Source organism: Callithrix jacchus, chromosome 5 (genome assembly GCF_049354715.1).
Source record: "Callithrix jacchus isolate 240 chromosome 5, calJac240_pri, whole genome shotgun sequence".
In the NCBI taxonomy this organism is placed as follows: domain Eukaryota; kingdom Metazoa; phylum Chordata; class Mammalia; order Primates; family Cebidae; genus Callithrix; species Callithrix jacchus.
In genome coordinates this window covers 80,666,675-80,688,490 of record NC_133506.1, presented here as the reverse complement: position 1 = coordinate 80,688,490, position 21,816 = coordinate 80,666,675, and the positions used below count along the sequence as shown (strand labels likewise).

The 21,816-nt window shown below is 37.2% G+C and overlaps 1 protein-coding gene across 1 annotated transcript in view; it reads right to left on the bottom strand.

Moving 5' to 3' along the window:
- COX10 (cytochrome c oxidase assembly factor heme A:farnesyltransferase COX10) overlaps positions 1-21,816 on the bottom strand; it is a 129,776-nt gene extending 107,960 nt beyond the window's left edge. Inside the window, exons 1-3 of the mRNA XM_002747891.6 lie at positions 21,686-21,816; positions 17,069-17,202; positions 14,997-15,318 (exon numbers count right to left, since the gene is read on the bottom strand). Coding sequence (XP_002747937.1) covers positions 14,997-15,318; positions 17,069-17,202; positions 21,686-21,728 — 499 coding nt within the window. The 5' untranslated portion in view covers positions 21,729-21,816. The remainder of the gene's footprint in view (positions 1-14,996; positions 15,319-17,068; positions 17,203-21,685) is intronic.

Here is a 21,816-nt window from a genome sequence, read left to right as displayed (position 1 = left end):
ATAACGGTAAGGATTATGTTAAAAAATGCATCAGCTACATCTGGCTTCTCTTATTTCTCTGTCTCTTAATGCCTCACTATTTTTTAGCACTGGCCACAAAAGAACTAATGGAAAAAAAACAAAAGTCCAAAAAATCAATTTGGATAACTATCAATTCTGATAAAAGATTTGGTAGCAAGATTAAAGCCACTGGCTAACTGAGATTTTGAGATTCTCTGTAGATTTCAAATCACCCTTGTAATCTATTATATCTCATTATCCTTGATAGCAGATACTATGTAACATTGTAATCCAAGTCCCATAACCTTGAGATGTAATCTCTTTAAAGCTGTTTAATGTAGAAAGTTGATCAAGAGTAGGCAGTTAATGAATTTGTATGTGTTTTTGTTTATATATGTGTCCAAGCAATGGACTTAAGCTTTTGTTAGTAGATCTCAAAGTTCAAAATTATATAACTTAATTCAGAGGAATGAGTTAAGTCTTTTTATTTTTAAATGAGAGTGTACTTTTTACTAAATAGCTGTACTTAATGATTTTTCATCTCTTTTTTATTAGCACCGTAAGCTTCGAATAATTGAATTTCTAACTTAAGTGCGTTTTTTAGGCTTCACAGCTTAGCAGAGTTCTGTGAACCACATAATACATTTGTCTTCCCAACAAACATATCAGAGAAGGTGGCTCATGTTTACTGTTATGTTCAGATGAAAAGTCAATTATGAAAGACATGGTATTTTTTTTTCTCAGCCACATTAAAAGATATCAATCAGGGGCCTAACTGATTACAAACTATAACCACTTCTGGTTAATAAAAGAAAAGACTTTTAATACAGATTTTTAACACCACAGCAGCAAAGGTAAGAATTTATTAGGGCTTTCTGTTTTCCTTTATTTTTCATACAATTAATGACAAAAGTTAGACTGAAAGTCCTAGGACCAAATTAAATCTCACAGCTTCAAATTTACTAGGCAACACTGACAACAAAATGAAACATTTAAGTATGGTCACCAAGGCAGTTCACCAGGAAGCATGTGGTTTACATTTACAGTTAGCATTCAAAAAAGGAAAATGAAGCATCTATCAGGCCTGACAAATATATAAATAAAAGCTGTTTATATTAAGCTAATTTTGTAACACAGAGTGAGATCCTAAGCTTGTTCTTTCAATTAGAGCTTTTCCTTGAACCAAAGAGCTTTTCTATCTTGTCATCCTATTTTTATTTTGTTCTTTTAAATAAAGAAACTCAATTTACTTCACATACTCAATAATCAAAAATTAACAACCTTTTAATTAACAACAAAAAAAAATTCCGTAAAACTGATGCCTATAAACTAAACTGAAACTTTTAAGAGGCAGAAATATGTAGTTTCGAAACTGAGTTTGACAAAACGAAATTGTTAGTTGGACAGTTTTCACTAAAATAAAGCTTTATCTCAGTTTCATATCAAAATTATAACTGTGATTATCCAGAGAGCAGATATTGTATGAGATAAACATTTAAAATAAAGAATTAAGTCTCCATTTCAAGTATTATTCCGATTTTGATGGTATTTCGTGTTTAGCTACCTGTGCTTATTTTGCAGAACACGTGTAACAAATCAGACCAAGTAACTACAAATGTACGGCTGCCTAGAAGTTAGGTACAATGCTTTGCAGTCATCACTAACCACTAAACTCCTGCAGTACAGTCAAATAAATGATTATTTGCAATTAAAAGGCTAAGCTGTTCGAAATTCTACAAATGGTGGTAAGTGAGTTTGCTACACTTCTTTTCTCCATTGAGCTACTATTTTTTTAAGCACCTATTATTTGCAAGGCACTGCGCTGGGGAATGGGAATGTAATAATCAACAAGACAGATGTGGTCCGAGCCCTCTTGGGGCTTCCACCCTGATAAAGATTCAGAAAAGCCAATAGGCATTAATTACAACACAAGGTGACAGTGATTCAGCAGGTGAACAACTCTGTGAACACAGAAGAACCTCCAAACCCAGAAGCCTTCCCAAAAGTGATGTCAAACTTGAAGACTGAAGGATAAAAAGGAGTTAACTTGGCAAACACAAAAGTGGTGAGGTATACATGTTTGAGACAGAGGGAATAGAAAGCACAAAATCCACAGGCTGAGGGAGTGCTTCAAATAGTCACTCTTCATCTACAGATCAAATAGTTCAGAGTAACTACAAACAAAAATGCATCTCTGCATCTTTGTAAGAGCTCACTGACATTCAGCATTCTTTTCATTCTTAATCATCAAGTTTACTATTCTTCCTTCTTATTTAATATATTTTTTAAAGCTACTGGTAAATTTAAAACTTTATATACATTTTGGAAGGATTTTCCAAAATAAACAGTTGAACAAAAACTTTCTTGGTATTTAAAGAGAAAATCTCGTAACATTCTTTTAAAATTCATTTCTCTTAAGTGTTTCATTCCTTAATCTTAATAAATAAGATGCTACAATGCTTTGCTCTGAAGTGAAAACCAAGCCCTTTATAAAACCCAAAATGATTATTAATCACCCAGGCAAGTCTGACCTGCAGGTTGAGAGGCAGTGACTTGCTTCTCTGGAGTGATTCAAATAACATTCCCTCCACATAGTAGAGGGAGATCTGCTTGGATTTACAGAATCTAAAAGGACCCCAGATGTCAGCCTGAAAGTGCCATCCACTGAAGGGACAAGGGCAGAAGAGGCAGAAGAGAGAAAAAGCAAAAAAAGGTAAGAATACAGAAGATTAGGTTAGCTGTAAGTTGCACAGCTTACTCTTAATGGGAAATAAACATCTTGTGCGTAATGGGAAGCAAGGCAGTGTGCTGAGGGTAAAGAGCTAGGAGAGTGTTGAATCGGTTCCACAGATTAGAAGAGTATGTCTCAAAATATGTTATGGAAACCATTAAAATACAGAACTCTAGACCCTACCCCAGACCCAGAGTGAAGGAATTTATGGAGGTAATAATTAAACTCTTGCATTCTAACAAGCATCTCAGGAGGCATATGAAGTTTGAGAACTCCTAGAAATAGTGAAGTTTTCTAGGTTGATGGTAGAATCTTGGATAAAGAAAACTGAACAAGAAGGCAAAGCCCTCAACAACTGTTGGAATGCAACAAAAAGTAAGAGAGAGGAAAGTTTACAGTGTTCTTCAACATTCACAAACAGCTTTGCCACCTGGCTTGCTTTCTGGTTTAGCTGAAGTGCCACCATCCACCTACACTTTTTCATGAAGATGTATATTTGGGCTTGCTGGCTTTCCTCTGCTGCACAGTCTGGTACTGACTACATACAACCCAACCCAAACCAGGAGTCTCCAAATGTGTATTTGATTATCAATCAAATAGGGAAAAATCTGCTGCCAGCTCAGTACACATCCACAACCACTACTGGAAAAGTAGACACCAAGCTGGCAAGTCAGTCTTCATTTAAAGATACTGCATTTGAAGCACACTTATGTGGTGGTAGTCACAGAGCAGACTGAAGAGCGGTATTTTCTTTTTCTTTGGAAAAGCTGGTAGGGAAGAGGCAGCCAGCTTCATGTCCTCTTCCAAGAAGGGGATCTACTGGATAATGAGAGAGCCCAGTGAGGGCTATAAGGACACAGAGAAGTTGGCTACTGTCAGAGTTGACTAGACTAAATTTAAGGTATTTTGGCTTTTAAAAAGATAGAGGTAAGAATTACGCCATACTTTGTAACCTCCCTTGCAGCTGGAGATAGCCACATTGCACACTCCTGGCCAATGAGATATAATAGGTTCCTATCAAGAACATTCCCTACCAAATTAAGAGGCAAAGTCATATAAGGAGGTTTCTGCCTTTCCACATTTCCCCCTCATTCTTTCTGCCCAGGATACAATATGATGATGAGGGTATGAAAGTCATGATCCTGAGGACAAAAACCACAAGCCAAGGATAATAAACTAAGAAAGTACCAGGTAGGCTGGAAACATCTTTAAGCACCAGCTCCAGACTCCTAACTGCAGAATCCTTGACATATGAGATAAATAAACCCTTTACTTGTTTAAGTCATTGTTTTTCAAGTTTTCACTTATGTGATGTTGAGTCAATTGTCAACTCAGTTTTTTTCCCTCCCTCTTTACAGTTCTCAATATATTTTGAGAGTGATTAGCATTCTAACAAAATTTATTTTTACCTTCCCCTAGTATCTACCACAGCATCTTATAATCTGTTCAATTAAAATCCAATTGAATTTAAGGCAATTAAATCCCATCTTAACAATTAAATCATCAGAAAACAGAGTAGCCTAGATGAATATATATATATTTTTCTAAATTGGAACATTGGCTAAAGCATCTGTACAGCCCCAGCCTCACAGAAACCAACTGAAGTGATGAAATAAAAATGATAATCGAAGAAAAATCTGCATCAGCAATAAATGAGGTAAAAACAGGATACTAAAAACCTCCAGAAGTAATGGTTACATATAGCACAGATAAGACTAAATTGAAGACAGTTACTGAGGGCTGAGTCACTACATTCATGATTTAAATAGCAAAAAATACCTACTAATAAGGATTGAATAAAAATGGGAAATAAATATGGAAAATCAAGGCTATACTAACCATAACCATTATTCCTTCCTGGTGAGGAACAAGGACAGAAGCCAGGGTGAGCCATGGACAAATGAGCCTACTCCCCAAAAAGTCCCTTTGTCACAGAGCAGGAGAACTTAGAGGCAGCTATATCATAGCTAGAGGGACAGAAAGGGGTAGAGGGTCACACCAAAACGAAAGATGGGGTCTTACCTTGACATAATTCTCACTGACACAAGGCAGAACACTTTTCTGATGGCTTCAGTGCAGCAAGCCACCCACTGCCACCATACTTTGACATACTATGGCATTCTTCCAACTCGGCAAGCCACAGCACCAGAAAAAAGACTGGACACAGACAAACCATATGCAGAGAGGAGAAGCAGATGACACTAAAAACCAGGTTTCGGAAACAAGACATTGGCACTGTGGTTTCAGAAATATGATTAAAAAAACCTTTCAGAGAAAAAATTCCCTCACTTGTTGTGCCCTCCTCATCTCCTTCAGGCCACAGGACTGCTAAACCAGTAACTGCAAACTCATACCCTTGGTTCCTCTCACTTAAAATGAGAGAGAACTCCAACAACACCAACTGAAACTGTCAGGTGATGAATAAAAATCCAACCCTGAAACTGTTCAATGGATACATAATGAGCACTTACCATGTGCTTGGCATTGCTGTAGGTATAGAAGACATAATAGTGCAAACAGACAAAATGCTCCACTCATGGAGCTTACATTCATTTGGGGTGTCACTACTGTCTAGATAATGTTATCTTTTTTCCGGAATGGAGAAAGATAAACAGAGGGAAAATGAATCAATATGCAATTCATAAAAAAGATTCTACAAGATAAAAGAAAAAAAGTAACATGGGAGAATAAGAGGCTGAATATATTTTGAAAAAGATGTACCACAGAACCACTAGACTATAAGCTCCTCCTGAAGAGTAAAACCTATCAGGACAGCGACAGTGTCAGCCACTTGTACCTTATTCTGTCCACAACACTCAGAAGTGGATACTTGCAACATAACAGATGCTGAACAAACATCAACTGAATGAGCAGAAGAAGTAAATTTGTACACTTTAAAAAAAAAAGCGAATCCCATGAAACAAAGTAGGTTGAGAAACGTAGTACACAGAAACAAAAACTGCCATAGCAGAATGCTAGAAGTCATGAGATGTAATACAAAGTAGATGGTGCAAAATCAAATCACCACTGTACGTAACACATTTCAGAAGACCCTTCAGAATGAAGCAGAAAATGATAATAAAGAAAGCAAGTAGGGAGCGTATAACAAAGAGGCAATTACCAAAATGAAATAATTAGCATAAACACAAAAAAGGAGATAACTTGATCATTATTTGATTGTATTCCTGAAAAACTCAAGAAATAATCAATTCAAAAAAAGTTTTTAAAATACCCCGAAAATCATTTATCAGTATATTCACTGATCTACTTAAGTAAAACTATAAAACTCAAGAGGCATAAAAGAAGACTTGGATAAATGAAGATGATGCACTGGTAAAGTTCTCAATTTATCCCCAAATAAACATTGAAATCTCAATTAAAATATTAGCAGAATTGAGGTAGTTATTCCAGGGATAGAGCTTCATAAATTCTTTGTGAATAGAACATTCAAACACTAGTTAATGACTTATTAAAAACTGGCAATATCTCTATCTTATACCACTGACCAAACTACATTTCCTATCAACAATAAATTTTATTATAAAATATAAAATCATAAAAACATAGTACTAACTACACAGATAAATACCATATTTACAAAATCTTATGTGGGCAAGCTTAAACATGGTATAAAAACCAAAAACTCATAGAAAATAGCTTTGGTTACATTAAAATAACCTTCGGATGTCAAAACAAAGAAAACAAGACACAAACAATATAAGACATTTATGACAGACGTATATAATGGGATCAGGTCTTTAATATGTAAAGAATTCTTACAAACAAAAAACAAAGACAAACACAGAAGAAAAGGCTGGGAGGCAGACAGGTCTTTAACAAAGGAACACAAATCACCACTCAGCATAGGACAAATATAAAACCTCATCAGTATTAAGTACAAAATTAAAAACTTAAGTGCTACTTTCACACATTGAATTGACAGCTATTTAGAAAAACACACGAGCATCTAGCATTCATTGGTGAAGATATAGTCAGGTGGCTAACATAAATTGGTACAACTTTTCTTGAGGGGAATCTGTTAATGAAAACTGAAAGTTTTAAAATGCATACCCTTTGACCTAACAAGGCCACTTATATATACTTCTAAGAAAATCATTATAGATTTAGCTTTTTTATTATAGTACTATTTATTATAATCACGATAGTAAGGTGAAAACCACCTAAAACAGGAGAAATAAATAAATAAATTATGGTATAACTATGCAATGGCATGCTATATACCCATCAAAAACAAACATATACTTCGACACAGTTCACTTTGAGAAAAAAAAATATGTAAAAGGATATATGTAAAATAATATTACAAATCTTTATTTTTAACAGCAAGAAGAGATGACTTAAATGCCCACTAATAAGGAAATAGTTCAATAAACTAAATATATCTACACTATGGAATACTATCAACCTTTACAAAAAGAAGGTAGATTTAATTATATTAGCAAAGAAGTATGAGGAAGATATACCAGTTAGGGAAGAAAGCAAATAACTAAACAAAATATGTGATATGACCCCATTGCAGTAAAACAAACAAAATAGAAACCATACACTAATGTAAAAACTAACCTTTCTTGAACATTTACTGAATACAGCAGTGAATCATTTGCTTACGTTATTACTTACAATCATCACAATAATTCTTTCAGGTAGGATTATCCCCATTTTACAGACAAGTAAACCAAGCCTTAGAGACTTGGAAAACAAAAATGGGCCTGCAACCACAAAACCAGTAAATTGTAGACCAGGGATTCCAACCCAGCCAGTCTGACTCCAGAGGATATGCTGCTAACATTAAAACACACACTATGCATACATAAAGGCTAAAAAACTGTAGGCAGAAAGCCTGGTTACTCGCTGGGCACGATGACTCATGCCTGTAATCCCAGCATTTTGGGAGGCTGAGGTGGGTGGATCATTTGAGGTCAGGAGTTTGAAATCAGCCTAGCCAACATGGTGAAACCCCTCTCTACTAAAAATACAAAAAATTAGCTGGGTGTGGTAGCAGGCTCCTATAATCCCAGCTACTCAGAAGGCTGAAGCAGGAGAATCTCTTAAACCCAGGAAACAGATGTTGCAGTGAGCCGAGATCACACCATTGGACTCAAGCCTGGGCAACAAGAACAAAACTCCAGCTCAAAAAAAAAAAAAAAAGCCTGGTTATTGCATGGCCTGAAGGGACTTTTTGTATATTATGTGTTTGCGTTTTCAGAAGATGCTACTTTTAAATTTTAAAAGTCATCCCAAACAGGGTAAACACACTGATATACAAAAGACATAAGGAGAATATTAATTTTTTTCAATCACAGAAGGCATTTATACTATGATCATTAATTTGTTTATAAAGCAAAAATATATGAGACACATAGAAAAAAATTTCTGGAAGACAATATACCAAAATCTTCAAAATGGTTTTATTTTGAGATAGTGAAATTATACGGGGATTTCAATCTTCTGTTTTTGCTTATCTGTATTTTCTATTTTTTCTAAAATACTTACTAGTCATATAATGAAATATAATACTGTAACATTTAGTAAGTATATCATTATTAAGGTACATATTTCAAAACATAAAGTAAAATTCAAGAAATCATGGTAATTCACTCAATTCATACTCAGTGAATGCTAAAAACCCTTCATACAAATATTTAGTAACTGAAGATTACAGTAAGTTGACTTCTTAAACTATATAAGCGATCTAAAATGAATGCATATCCTCCATTTCTGCTTTTTTCTTTTAATAAAAAACAGCACTCTAGGCTCCAGGAGAAAAAAAAAAAAATCTACCGATAAACTGTACTTCATATCGGTTCTATCAACAGCATAATCTACAGGCTCCAATAAATAATCTATTTCAGTGTTCTGGTCTCAAAAAATGTGTTGCAGCTTTTCAGCACAGATGTTACTCAGGAAAAAAAGTTCTGCTTTTTACTAACCTATATTAAGTATAAACTCAGTTGAGTCACCAAAGCCTCTTATGATCCTAATCCAAATAAAATGTCTTTACCCCAGTGTGGTCCATGCAACAAACTCCAAAAACATATTGTAAATAGCTCAATTCACAAGAGAAACTCAAGAAAGACATTATTCCTTCTTTATAATCTCAGCCTTACTTCCCTTTATTTAAAAAAATGAACCTTTAAATGGCATTAGCACCAGCAAACGTTTGGCCTGTATCCTGGCCTAAATTCCAAGGCAGCGGGGCTGCTGCTACCTACTATCCTACAAATGAAATACAAGTATGAGCACTATATGGCCCTTCACTTATTCCACAGTTAATTATCCTCTGTATATTATAGCTATAAACAAAAGGAGGCAAAGAAAGAAAGGCTTGTTCTATGAAAGTGATCGCTGACTCCCTGATTTCTGCCTTGGCTATCATTAGCTATAAATGAATTGCCAGAGATGTTAAGAGTCCGACAGAAATCAATTGACAGATAACAGGTATTTTCTCTAAAGAAAAAATCCTGCTGACTCCAGGACACATGTGACTTCAAAAGTAATAAACTAAATAAGGAAGAAAAAGGTCAGATGAGAGGGTAGGGTTCACCCAAAGGGTGCTGTTTCTTTAAATGGCATAAGCAGAAGGAAATGACTTTAATTCAATTAGTTCATCCAGAAATCTGGGGCATGGAATATATAAAATAATACAAGGGAAATTTACTGCCCTGGGACTTTTCCATCTGTGTGTGTAGGTGAGGCTGTTCCCTTTTCTGTGATATATCTGTCTTGCTTTGCATGCCTCTCTTGTGTGGTCCAGATTTTGCCCAGTTGGCTTTTCCTGCTGCCAATGGTAGCGACCGGCTCCGCTGGCTCTCACTAGGTGAGTTCTCTCCACATCCTGTCAGACCACTCAGTCTGGGACTGGTACTCACTGTGTGCATAACACCTACTTCGCTTTCTTGAAGTGTGGTCTAGGACCACCTGCATCAGAATCATCTGGTGTCCTCGTCAAACACGCAGATCTCTGGGTCCTGCCCCAGCCCCAGTGGATCTGAATCACTGGAAAAGTGGCCAGGAATCACCGTTTTAACAAGCACACTACCATGCTGACATTTGGAAGCCAATGAGTGGATGCACACTACCCATAACAGTATGTACTACTAAATAATTAATTAATTTATTTCTTGAGATTTCAGATACTATGTTTTAGATATCAAATCCTGCGTCTGGAATGACAATTCAGATACACAACCATATAAGCTACATAAAAGGAAAAAAAAATAAAATAGCCAGAATGAAGAAAAGGAAGATGTGGCCAAGAAAAAAGTTAACTAGTTATCATATTTTCCTCTGTTCCTAAGGAAATCAGCATTATGGTAATAAACTTAAAATTATTTTAAAATAAATTATTTAAAGCAGTTCATTTAAGACTCTAAGAAGAAACAGCAAACATGATTCTCTGATTTAGCAACCAGTCAATACTGGTTGGAAAATAACTCTCACCAGCCAGGCTTCTCAGGAGACCTGTAGCATTTGACTGTGCAGATCACTTCCCTTTATGAACTGGTTCTATTGTTTTGGCTTCTGTGACAGGGTCTCTTCCTGTTTTTTCCCTCTGACCATTTACTTCCTTGCAGGGTCTATTAGATACCTTACCCAATCCTTAAAAGAGGATATACCCCGAAATTCCGGTGACCATCAGCATGGTCACTCTACACACTGATCCTTGGTAACATCGATTACTATGACTTCATTGCCACCTCCATGCTGAACAGCCCTAGTTCTTCCAGCCTAATGTTCTCTCTGAGCTGTTGTCTTTCATGGCCACCAACCTGGATATGACAGTAGCAACTCAAATTCCACTTATCCAATATTGCACTCATCACCTTTGGTTTAAACCTTTTCTTCCTTCCATATTCACATTCTTAAGTCTGAACACCACCGTTCATCTAGCTTTTCACTCCAGAAGCCCGTAATTGTTTCTAGAGCAGGGGCAGCAAATGCCAATGGGGGCAGCCAGGTATTAATTTTATTTTTTAAGAAATATGTGTATAGCTCTTGACATGTACTAGGCAATTCTATGTCATTTGCAAATGTTAACTCACTCATTACTCAGAACAACCCTGGGAAGGAAGTACTATTATTATCCCTAGTTTACCGATGGATAAACTGAGGCCAGTAAGATTATAAAACTTGGGCAAGGTCAGTCAGCCAGCCAAAGCCAGGATTTGAATGCAGGGGAATCCGACTCCAGAAGATGGCTCACTATGCTCTCTCTCAGACAGCAGGGCAGAGTCTAGAATTATTCTAGACTCCATTGTTGATTACAACAACAAAAGGGCCCACGGAGCTGGAAAATACCTGCTTCACCTCAAGGTATTCAAACTCTCTGCAGCTCCATGCCCTCAGTTCTTATTTTAAGTCTCCTTAGCAATCCACTTCATTTATCTAAGGTCCTACTCATTCGATTTCCTTAATGTTTCTCTCTCTCTCCCCCCACCCCCAATCTTTTTCTCTTTCCCCACTACAGTCTCAGTTCAGACCCAAGTCATTTCTCAGTTGACCACCACTATTCGTCTGCCATCATTCTTGCCTCTCACTATTCTGTAAAGGCCAGATAGTAAACATTTCAGGCTTCTAGGCCATAAGATTTCTGTTGCAATTAACTCGGTCACTGCAGCATGACATACACTCAGAACAAGTGGGCGTGGTTTTTTTTCCAATAAAACTTCATTTATAAAAACAGGTGATCCTTGCTCTATAGTACTACCACAGCAGTTTTCTTAATCAAGCCTATTCCTTCTACTGAAATATATTCCAGATGGTCTCAAAGCCTTAGAGAATATGCAAAAATATAAAAGCATCAGAAGAAAACATGAGTGAATGTTTTAATAACCACAGGGTGGTGAAACATTTCTAAGCATGAAAAAAATATATATATAAAAGTCAAAAATCTCCATAGAGCAAAGTAAAACAAAACAAAACAAAATGAAACAACAGAATACCACAAATAATGAAAAAGATAGAATGAGAAGAAACATTTGTAATGAATATGATGTATGAACTGTCAATTTTCTTTATTTACAAAGAATTCTAAAAAGTCAATAAGGAAAGACCAAGGTACAAGAGCCAAGTAACAGAAAAAAAACATAAATGATCAAAATAGAAAAAAGATGCTAAACTTGACCAAAACTTAAATAATGAAAACTCACACAAAATCACTTTCAATGAACAAATTGGCAAAACTGGTAAAGACTGTTTACGCAGGAGTGGATTCCACAGAGAAAGTCAAATTCCCAAATACTGTCAAGGGTAAGTGTAAATTATGCTATCTTTTTAGAAACGTATTTGTTATTCCATCAAAGATTTAAAGGTTTAAAGCTAGCTATTACATTTCTAAATACTGATCCTAGAGACAGACTTGCACGAGTCTGTCATGACATATACATAAAAGTTAAGCACAGAATTGTTTTTAATAGTAAAAAACCTGGAAATATCACATATGTTTACCTGTAGAGGACTAGTTAATAATGGCAGATGCATACAATGGAATAGTATGCGGTGAATATTGTCAGCGAAAACTATACCGTCATAAGAAAATGGCAAGTTGGCGAAACCTGGAAATACCACAAATGTTTACCTGTAAAGGACTAGTTAATCATGGCAGATCCATACAATGGAATTGTATACAGTGAATATTATCAGTGAAAACTACACTGTCATGAGAAAATGGTAAGTTGTACAAACACACACACACAGGAGTTTTCATCTAGAATGGTAGGAAAGGATACTTTCTCAGTTTAAAATATATGCTTCTGTATTATCTTAATTATTTTTTATAAGCCTATGCTAATTTAATAGAAATTTTTAAATACTTAAAAGGTAAATAAATAAGATAAAATACAAAGTGATCATATCCCTGCAAAGAAGCTTCCAGGACTTTCCATGGCTATGATCTAACTCTTCAGCCTGATATATATGTCAACATGACAACATGACTGCTGCCTAACTCTTCAATCTTAATAAGCACCTCTCCTATATGACACTCAAGTCATACTATGCTACTCATAGTCACACTGCAGTTTTTTGCATGTGCCAGGATAACTCAAGACTTCTTTGCTTTTGCAAAGACTTTTCCCTCTACTTACAATTCTCCTCATCATCCCTGCTGAGTAAATATTCATTCACCTCAATTCCCTCCACAGGCAAAAACAACCTTAGGGGAACATACTACACATTAAGCAGACAGTCAAATGTTTACCTATACTTACTTGGAAACTTGCAGTGTCTCCCACATGTCAAGCATGCTGTTGGATGCCTTTTATGCATTAATTATTTGATTGAATTCTTAAATGAGCTATTACTATTCCTGCTTTACGGATGTGGAAATCATCTCAATAAAGTTAAGGAACTGCCCAAAGTCTCACCGGCTAATAAACATCAGATTCAAGATCTGAACTCAAGTGTGCTTGACTTTAGTAGCGTGGAGGAACAGGGAAAGGGAAAAAAGGTGGATTCAGAGAAAGTTTGATCATTCCAGGTTACAGTGTTCCTTTAACACTAAGCAGGGTTGAGACAGAAGGTAATACGGAAAAACTATAGACTCATGTAGGTTAGGAAAATCGAAAGCAATGTTTTGGGAAAGTTAGTGTGGCGACCCTGGGCAGCATCAACTGCAGGGTAAGCGGGGCAGAGAACAAGAGAAAAGAAAAGTTAGGAGCTGCTGCAAAAACTAATGGCTTCCTGTGTTTCCAACATAAACTAGGAGGGCAGCTTCAGAAATGATGGGAAAGCGAATCTCATAGGCCTTAAAGAAGATTCTGTTAGTGACAGAAATTAAAGAAGAAGGGGAGAATGGAGAGCAAAAGTGAAAAAGACTGGTTCTAAGGTTTCTCCTCTGATGGAAGCAAAGAACGCTCTAACTGACAGAAATAGGATGATAAGAGAGGAGAGCTAATCTGCAGGGTGGATGTGCTAAGTGATGGAGCATACGAAGAAGCTCCTGCTGTTGACAGAGGCCACATCTGATGCCCACAGGCTGAGAAGCCTCAATTTTGGGGTGGCATCCTTATAAGCCTAACTTATCTACAGTCATTCTTAACATGTCAGCAGCATGACACTCAGACAACTTGTGTAAACGACAAAAGAGAAATTCTTTAGAAACATGCTGATTCCTTGCTTAGCAACCCCAAACGACTGAGACATGTTTTCAAGGTGATCACATAGAATTCATCTCATTGTTTTAGAGTTACATTACGTTATGTATTACTAAGACTCTTTAGCTCCTTCACCAAACCCTCTGTGTCTATTCAGCATTTCTTCAAAAACAACTTTCTTTAAGTAAGGCTGGTCACTAAGGAGAGAAGTTGTCTAGTTACCTCCTTTTGCCCTGGATTTCAGCCTCAAGTCTCTTTAAATTAAAAACAACACACAAAAAAGCCTCACCACTCTTTCCCTGATCCTTCTCTACTCTCAAAAGCCTCCCTGTCTCATCTTTCATCTGACTCCAACATTATTTACCATTTTCTGTCCTCAAAGAGGCCTGGCTTTACCTTATTATTCACATTGTAATCAGTCTCTTTATTCTCATTTAAGAATAATAAACCAGGTCTCCCCCAAGTTGCAGAATGACCCAGAACATACCTTCTAAACAGGGTTAGCCCAGAAAAAGCTAGGTCAAAGTTTAGCTAAATGATGGGATAATAATGATGCTTTGCCTGACTTACAGGGTGATTGTGACAACCAAATCACTTAACTATGGCAACAAAATTTGGCATAGTGTGCTAGAATTAGGTTAAAAAAAATCTGGTTCCAAATCTCCTTTCAGGAAAAATGGACCCTACCTCCCCACACGTTGTCTCCTCCTGTGAGGCTCTACAAGAAGCAAAACACAGAAGTGCACTGGGAGACTCTAGCCACTGTGGGTTCCTATCAAGCCCAGCAGTGCAATTCTTCCCATTCCAGAATTCAAGTCTACAAATCTTATTATCTTACAGCATTTTTACAGCAGGTATAAAAACACTAAAAACAAGGAAATAAGCAGTATAAACATTCCATTTTAATTGCGAAGGAAAGGGTGACTATTTTAAGTACAATACTTATAATGCAATACTATTCATAATCATGTGTAAATATAATTCAGAAAATTCAATTTCAAATCCCAATTAAATTGAAGAGAGGAAAAAATACTAAGACAGGACCTGCAGTTCCAAATTATTCTTTTTGGGTGGTATATAAAATTAGCTTTGTGTTTAACTAAAAATAAAGTTTCAAATAAGTATTTAAGTATACCAGAAAAACAAAGTACCTGTGAGTTTGATTTTGGATAGTCGAGCCAAAATTCCTGGCAAATCATCCACTTGCAGCTTCATCTCTTTCCACTGCTTTTCGTCTTTTGTCTCTTTCCCTACATCTATTGACTCTTCAATTTCTGAGGCCAGCTCTAGTTCTATCAATTCCTTTTCATTTGGTTTTCTGGACGAAGAAAGGCTGGGTGGTGAAAGAGGTCTCATCTCATATATCTCTGCTTTGGCTTGACCTGAAGATGTTTTTTCAAGGAAAGTAGATGCTACTGGTTCTGGCTTGGGTTTTACTTGCTGGTTGTGGCTTCTGTTCAGCTGTGTGACATACTAAACAAAAAAGCACACATTCCTATAAAACAAAGGCCCCAAATGCTCTCAAATGATTGTTTAGCAACATCTTCAATCAGTCCAACTTTTACATTATTTGAAAGCTTTCCCACAGCTTTAATATCTGTTAATTCATCATATATTTATAGAGTGCTATATGGAAATCACTATATTAAGAGATATGGAGAATAAAATCAGGCCTCAGTAATGATTTTCAATTTCTGTAATTTAGATAAGTCTAGAAATATATGATCCTTGAAAGAAAAATAAATTTACTTGTTTATTTATCTTCTCCAGAATTGTCTCTAGAGGCTTAACATTCCAAATACAATAAAAAAGTTTTCAGTAATCAAGAGCCCAGCCGGGCACAATGGCTCACAACTGTAATCCCAGGATTCTTGAGCCCAGGAGTATAAGACAAGCCTGTGCAACATTGGGAAGCCTTGTCTCTACAAAAAAGAAAAAAAAAAAAATTAGTGGGTCATGGTGGCATATGCCCACAGTCCCAGCTACTTTGGAGGCTGAGATAGAAGGATTGTTTGAGCCTGGAGATTGAGGCTGCAGTGAGCTGTGATCGCATCATTTTACTTGAGCCTGAACGACTCTCATAACACAAGAAAAAAGATAAAAAAGAGCCCAGGTCAAACTGTTGACTTTCCATGTTCTCAGGCAAACAGCATAGAAAGGGGCTCAGGGGTAGGGCATAATCCAGGGCTGAATGATTTTATAGCATGGCAGGATGAAGACAGAACATGGGTTGTAGAGTCACATAGTCTCTACCACTTACTAGCCACCTATGCTGATAACTAGTAAGTGCCTTTTCCACCACATCAGAAATATTTCATATTATATATATTAGTCTTTAATAAAGAATTACAAATTCATGAATGAAGAGTTCCATTTACATAAAAAAGGACATTATACATATTTGAATTTCTCCTCTAAGTAGCCGCCATTATCCTTGACTCCCAACTTAAAAAGCCTGATCATTTCTAGAAATGTAAATCTCCTATCATCAATATAACGAGTTTTATTGAAATTTTAAGTTTTAAGTTAAAGATGAGAGAAATGCAAAATAGGACTTTAAATTATAAGTTTGCCATTCTTTCAGGCTGGCACTATGAGTTTTCAGCTATCATTCTGCCACTCTATGACCCTTTTCCATTTGAGAAAATGGCATATGCCCTCACTGGCAAATAACAGCAAGTTCCATATTGCCCACAAATTCACAGAATCAACCTGATTGACGTATGTTACCAATGCCCACTATAAAATACCTAGAAAATTATAAAAGCTGTCAAATTGTTTAAATTTATGTAGAAGTGCAACTGTTACAAAAGACTTTTAAATGTACTGCTGATTTAAGAAAATAAGAGGGCAGCACTGTTAAAGCAATTATTTTTCTATTACTGATGTAGTCACAAAACTCCAAAGAATTTTAAAAGATGTAACACAACAAACAGTTCAGCTTTGCCCAATTTTGGCCAGGTCAAAATATGCACACGTTTTTAATCTTTCTCTAAACTTAATCAATAAGTTCAGGATCATACTTTTAACCTCAAACACCAGAATTATTCTGGTTTCGGTTAAGAATAATCAAAACGAGATCTGGATAAATTTAAGGATGCTAAATATAAGTTCTTTTCCAACAGTATTTCTTAAAACTTTTATTAAATAGGAATTTCTGAAGTTCCCTCATACAGAGAAAAAGGCAGAAAGTAACAGAGTAAGAATGGTCTTCTAAACATACCATGCGTCTGAGGAAGCTAAAGTGCTGAAATGTAATCCACTGCTTATTGACATTCCTGACAAGATGCAAGAACTTGTGAGGGGATTCCTGTATTGTTCTTCTTTCAAGATACCAGACACATCCTCCTACCCAACCTATAATAGAGAGAGAAGTGGAAGAAAGGTTAAATGACTTGTACTTCTTATGAGATGATGACTACACCTCCCCAGAAGCAAAACCAGCTACTAAGGTTAAGTGCTACACTGTGTGATGGGTCAGAGCTTTGAAATAATCTAATCCAGATTTGTGAATAATGCAATTTACCAGCCCCACTCATTGTTTAAGTCAGTCTAAGTCTTCAGAAGGGCCAGGGAAAATTTTCATTTTAGGATCACTATGCTTTATTCCATTACATGCTGAAATAACCATGCTACAGATCTTTTTAAGAAAATATAAAACAACCAGTTTGGTCACTTTTTCAAAAGTAGAAAATAAAAAGCACAATTTTTAAAAAAATAAATGACAATAAATTGAAATATATATATATTTCAGGTTAATATTTCAACTACATAGGGTAAAACTACAAAAAGGAAGAAGAAACTGTTCTATCAATCTAGTTAGAAACAAGTTATTTTTGTTGTATCTAAATTTGGCTTTTAATCATTTTACTGAAACTTCTCTCAAGTATCAACAAATCCAATGCTTCTGCCTTGGTCCTCATAGTATTCAAGCCTCTGACAAGCCATACAACACTACAGATTCTCCCCATGGCTTCCATGACACTAAGTGTTCCTGGTTCTCTGCATTCCACTTCTCAGTTGCAGATGGTGTCTCTTCTTGCTATGTATGCCACGTTGAGGTAGTCATGGTCCCTCTTTCTGAACACTAAATATTGTCCCTCAGCAAAGGTAACTATAGGATAATTCTGATCTTCAAATCATTTCTAGAGTCATTGAGCCTATTTTCATCTCTTCTCTTGGTATCTCCAGATGGATGGATTGCAAAATGTCTTTAAGAGCACTGTATTCTCAACCAATCTACTCTGTTCCCTATTGCACATAAAATCAGGACCTATTTAAGACTTCAGGAACATCTTGAATGCTCCCATTAACACTTAACAACCATCAGGTTCAATCTACTCTCAAATACAGATCAAATCTGCCCACTTCTTTCCACTTCTACTGATCATCTTACATTTAGACCATGGTAATGACAGTAGCATTCAAGCTAGTCATTCTGCCTTCAGTACTTCCTTTCCTTTCCAATCCATGTTCTCAGAGGCAACAGTTTTCTTCCTGCAGCCCTGAATACATATTACTCACACAACTCACCAAAGCAACATTACCCATGACCCTCCACTAAAAAACACTACACATTTCACAATCTGTTCATGTTTCTGTTGTTTCCTTGTTTGCACGCCACTGTCAAATTTTCCATCTTTTTCAACTATTCTATCACTTTATGCTGTGTTGTATGACACTTCTTCATGCACATTGTTTCCATCATCTAATTTTTTAGTTTCTTGATGGCAAGAATTCTTTACTCACCACCTTTATACAACAGCTTGCAGAGCACTTTTATATAATAAGAAAATAATATTTGATGACTAGATAGCCCACACAGCACACCTGGACTGTGGGAAGGAGAACTATCACAATCCCAAAAAATACATGACAATTTGCTTAGGCTGGAGAAAAATCACTTCTTCATTGAAATTTCAGTCTCAAACCTGAGTTTGAGACATGTTTGTTTCCCATAAACATGAAAATGTGTTTGCCTTGGAATCACCTTAGAAGATAACTCTCAAGATTAAGTGGGGGGATCACCTGAGGTCAGGAGTTCAAAACCAGCCTGACCAATATTGTGAAACCCCATCTCTACTAAATACAAAAAAATTAGCCAGGCATGGTGGAGCATGCCTATAATCCCAGCTACTTGGGAGGCTGAGGCAGGAGAATTGCTTGAACCCAAGAGGTGGAGGCTGCAGTGAGCTGAGATTGCCCAGGCAACAAGAGTGAAACTCCATCTCAAAAAAAAAAAAAAAGAAAAATTAAGTGGGTCAAACTGATATTTTACAGAATGGTAGTAAGAAGAAAAAACAGCTAGGAAACTGACATTTCATTTAGTTAAAACATGTCGCATTTCTACAAATCAGTGCCTAGAAACTGGAAGACATTTCAGCCCCGTGTAAACAAATGTGAGTTTGAAGATACACAAAGATTAGAATAGACACATTAAAATTCTGGAAGCATGTGACCATATCTATTATTCAACGTCAACACTGGTTCCTGATTTTAGGACTTTTAAAATTAGGTAAGAAGACAAGTAGTTAAAAAATGCTGACATTTTTTATTTTTTGTGACAGAGTCTCACTCTGTTACCCAGGCTAGAGTGCAGTAGCATGATCTCAGCTCACTACAACCTCTGCCTCCTGTGTTCAAGCTATTCCCCTGCCTCAGCTTCCTGAGTTACTGGGGTTACAGGCACACACCATTGCACCTGGCTAATTTTTTTAAAATTTAATTTTATGTTTATTTTTTGTATTTTTAGTAGAGGGGGTGTTTCACCATGTTGGCCTAGCTAGTCTTGAATTCCTGACCTCAAGTGATCCACCTGCCTTGGCCTCCCAAAGTGCTGGGATTACAGGTGTGAGCCACTGCACCCAGCCAGTGATGACAGTTTTTAAATGGCTATAAAATACTTAGAACTTTTAGAAGAAAAATCAGGCATGATACTACTCCATCACTAACACTGTCCCAGTTTATCTTCTCTGTCACCTTCTCCCACCGTGCTGCTTTTCCATCAAGCTCTCTTAGTAGATCTTCCAAGTGGATCACAGGAAGTTTATACAGGCTATTTACTAGCAGAGTTTTTGCCAATTATGTTCATAGCTTCAGGGAGTAAGCTATTAATTCCTTCCATACCACCACTGCAAAGACTGATCCAGCAACAAACTATGTGGGTCATATGCAGCCCTCCTACTGGAACTGGAGAATTCATGGCATTCAAGCAGAATTGTCCTATAGCTGACAATATAGAATGGAAAGGCAGAAAAACAGCTAATCTGAAGGATGCATGCTGAAAAAACCTCCACACAGAGGAGAAATTTCAAATTTCAAAAGATGAGTTCTCTGGGAATGAGTGCCCAGGATCAGGATCAAAGAACATTCACAGTCAGGGATAGTAGAATGTAACAAGTGATTCAAAAAAGAACCACAGGCCTTTAAAAAACAACAATTTTTCATTATGGAAAATCACAGCCATGTGAAAAAGCAGAAGAGTACCAGAGCTCCCATGACTTATCCTCCAGCTTCATCAATTACCAAACCCTAGCCAATCCTGTTTCATCTACATTGCCTCTCCACTTTACAAACCAAATAGGACCTCTGAGATCACCTAGTTCAATGACATCATTTTATAGATGAGTAAACTCGATTCCAGAAAAATCAAACAAATTACCCTGGGACCACACACACCAGAAGAGAGCCATAAAATAACAAAAGAAAGAAGAAAGCAGTGTCATGGAGTCACAGTGTCAACACCACCAGATGGTGCAGAGAGCTGTGTGTGGTAGGTGACAAGTGAAAAAAGTTTCTGGGATGTGATCAGAAGGCAGTCCCTGGCTTCTCTTATCTGGCCTCTAATATGAACCATGGGCATCATATTCCTCATACAACCATTAGTTACCATCTAAAATACTGGGGCAAGACAATTCCTAATGTCCTCTTTAATATCTCCAAGGGGACAAATTTCACCCATCCACAAATAACTACTGAGGGCAAACAATGTTTGCTTAGTAAGTACTGTTCTGGGCATTGGAAACACAGAGGTAACCCAGAGATGACCACTGACCCTGCCATCACCAGGTTTATATTCTAGTTGAGAAAAACAAATAATAAACGAGTATATAAATAAACAAGTACGGACTGTGCTAACCATAATTTAAGAAATAAATGGAATGATGTGAAAAGAAGGAGGTAGGGGGGCCTAATTTATATAAGGTGGTCTCTATACAGGCCTTTCTGAAAAGGTGACATTTGAGCTGAAACATTGCCAAGAGTCCAGGAAGAACATTCCAGCTCCAATATACATTTGTCACAAGTTCCTTCGAGTGAAAGGATTATATTAAGGACCACTCAGGCGGTACAAAAACAAAAGTCGGAGGGGGACTATGATCCGCTGTCTGCAACTGTCATCATCATCACCGTTGTCATTACGACCCTTTATATTGGAACAAGGCTTCTGAGTGGAAGCAAAGCACTTTCCTTGTCATTGCAAGCCAGTGGCTTGAAGCTGAGGTTCTGATAAGCCAGGAGGATTATGAATCCCCAAGGTTCTACTCTGCCCTCTCCTCCAGCTTCCGCTACCTGAAAACTGAAAGAAGCACTAGACACCGATCTTCCGCAGAAGCCGGACGGAGGAGTCGGTGGAGACCACCAGAGCCACAGCGCAAGTCTGGACCCTAGCTCCGTGGCTTCTTCACTCCAAGCTACACCAGAGGTCATTTCCCCACCGCACCGGTGGCCAGCCAACCTCGCCAAGGGCTCCCCAAGGTTGCAGCCAGCCGGAACTATGGTCTCTCATGTAGCAATAAGAGAAGAATTTCCCCCAAGGTCGTGCCCAAGGCGGGTACAATACCTGTCAGGAGGCGTGAGGAGAGAGTGTGCGGAGACGCGGCCATAATTCACCAGTCTGGCCGCTCCCCGGGATCCCCGTGTCCTCTCTCCTCACCGGCTGCTGGGCGCCGCCATCTTCCTTCCACGCCCACT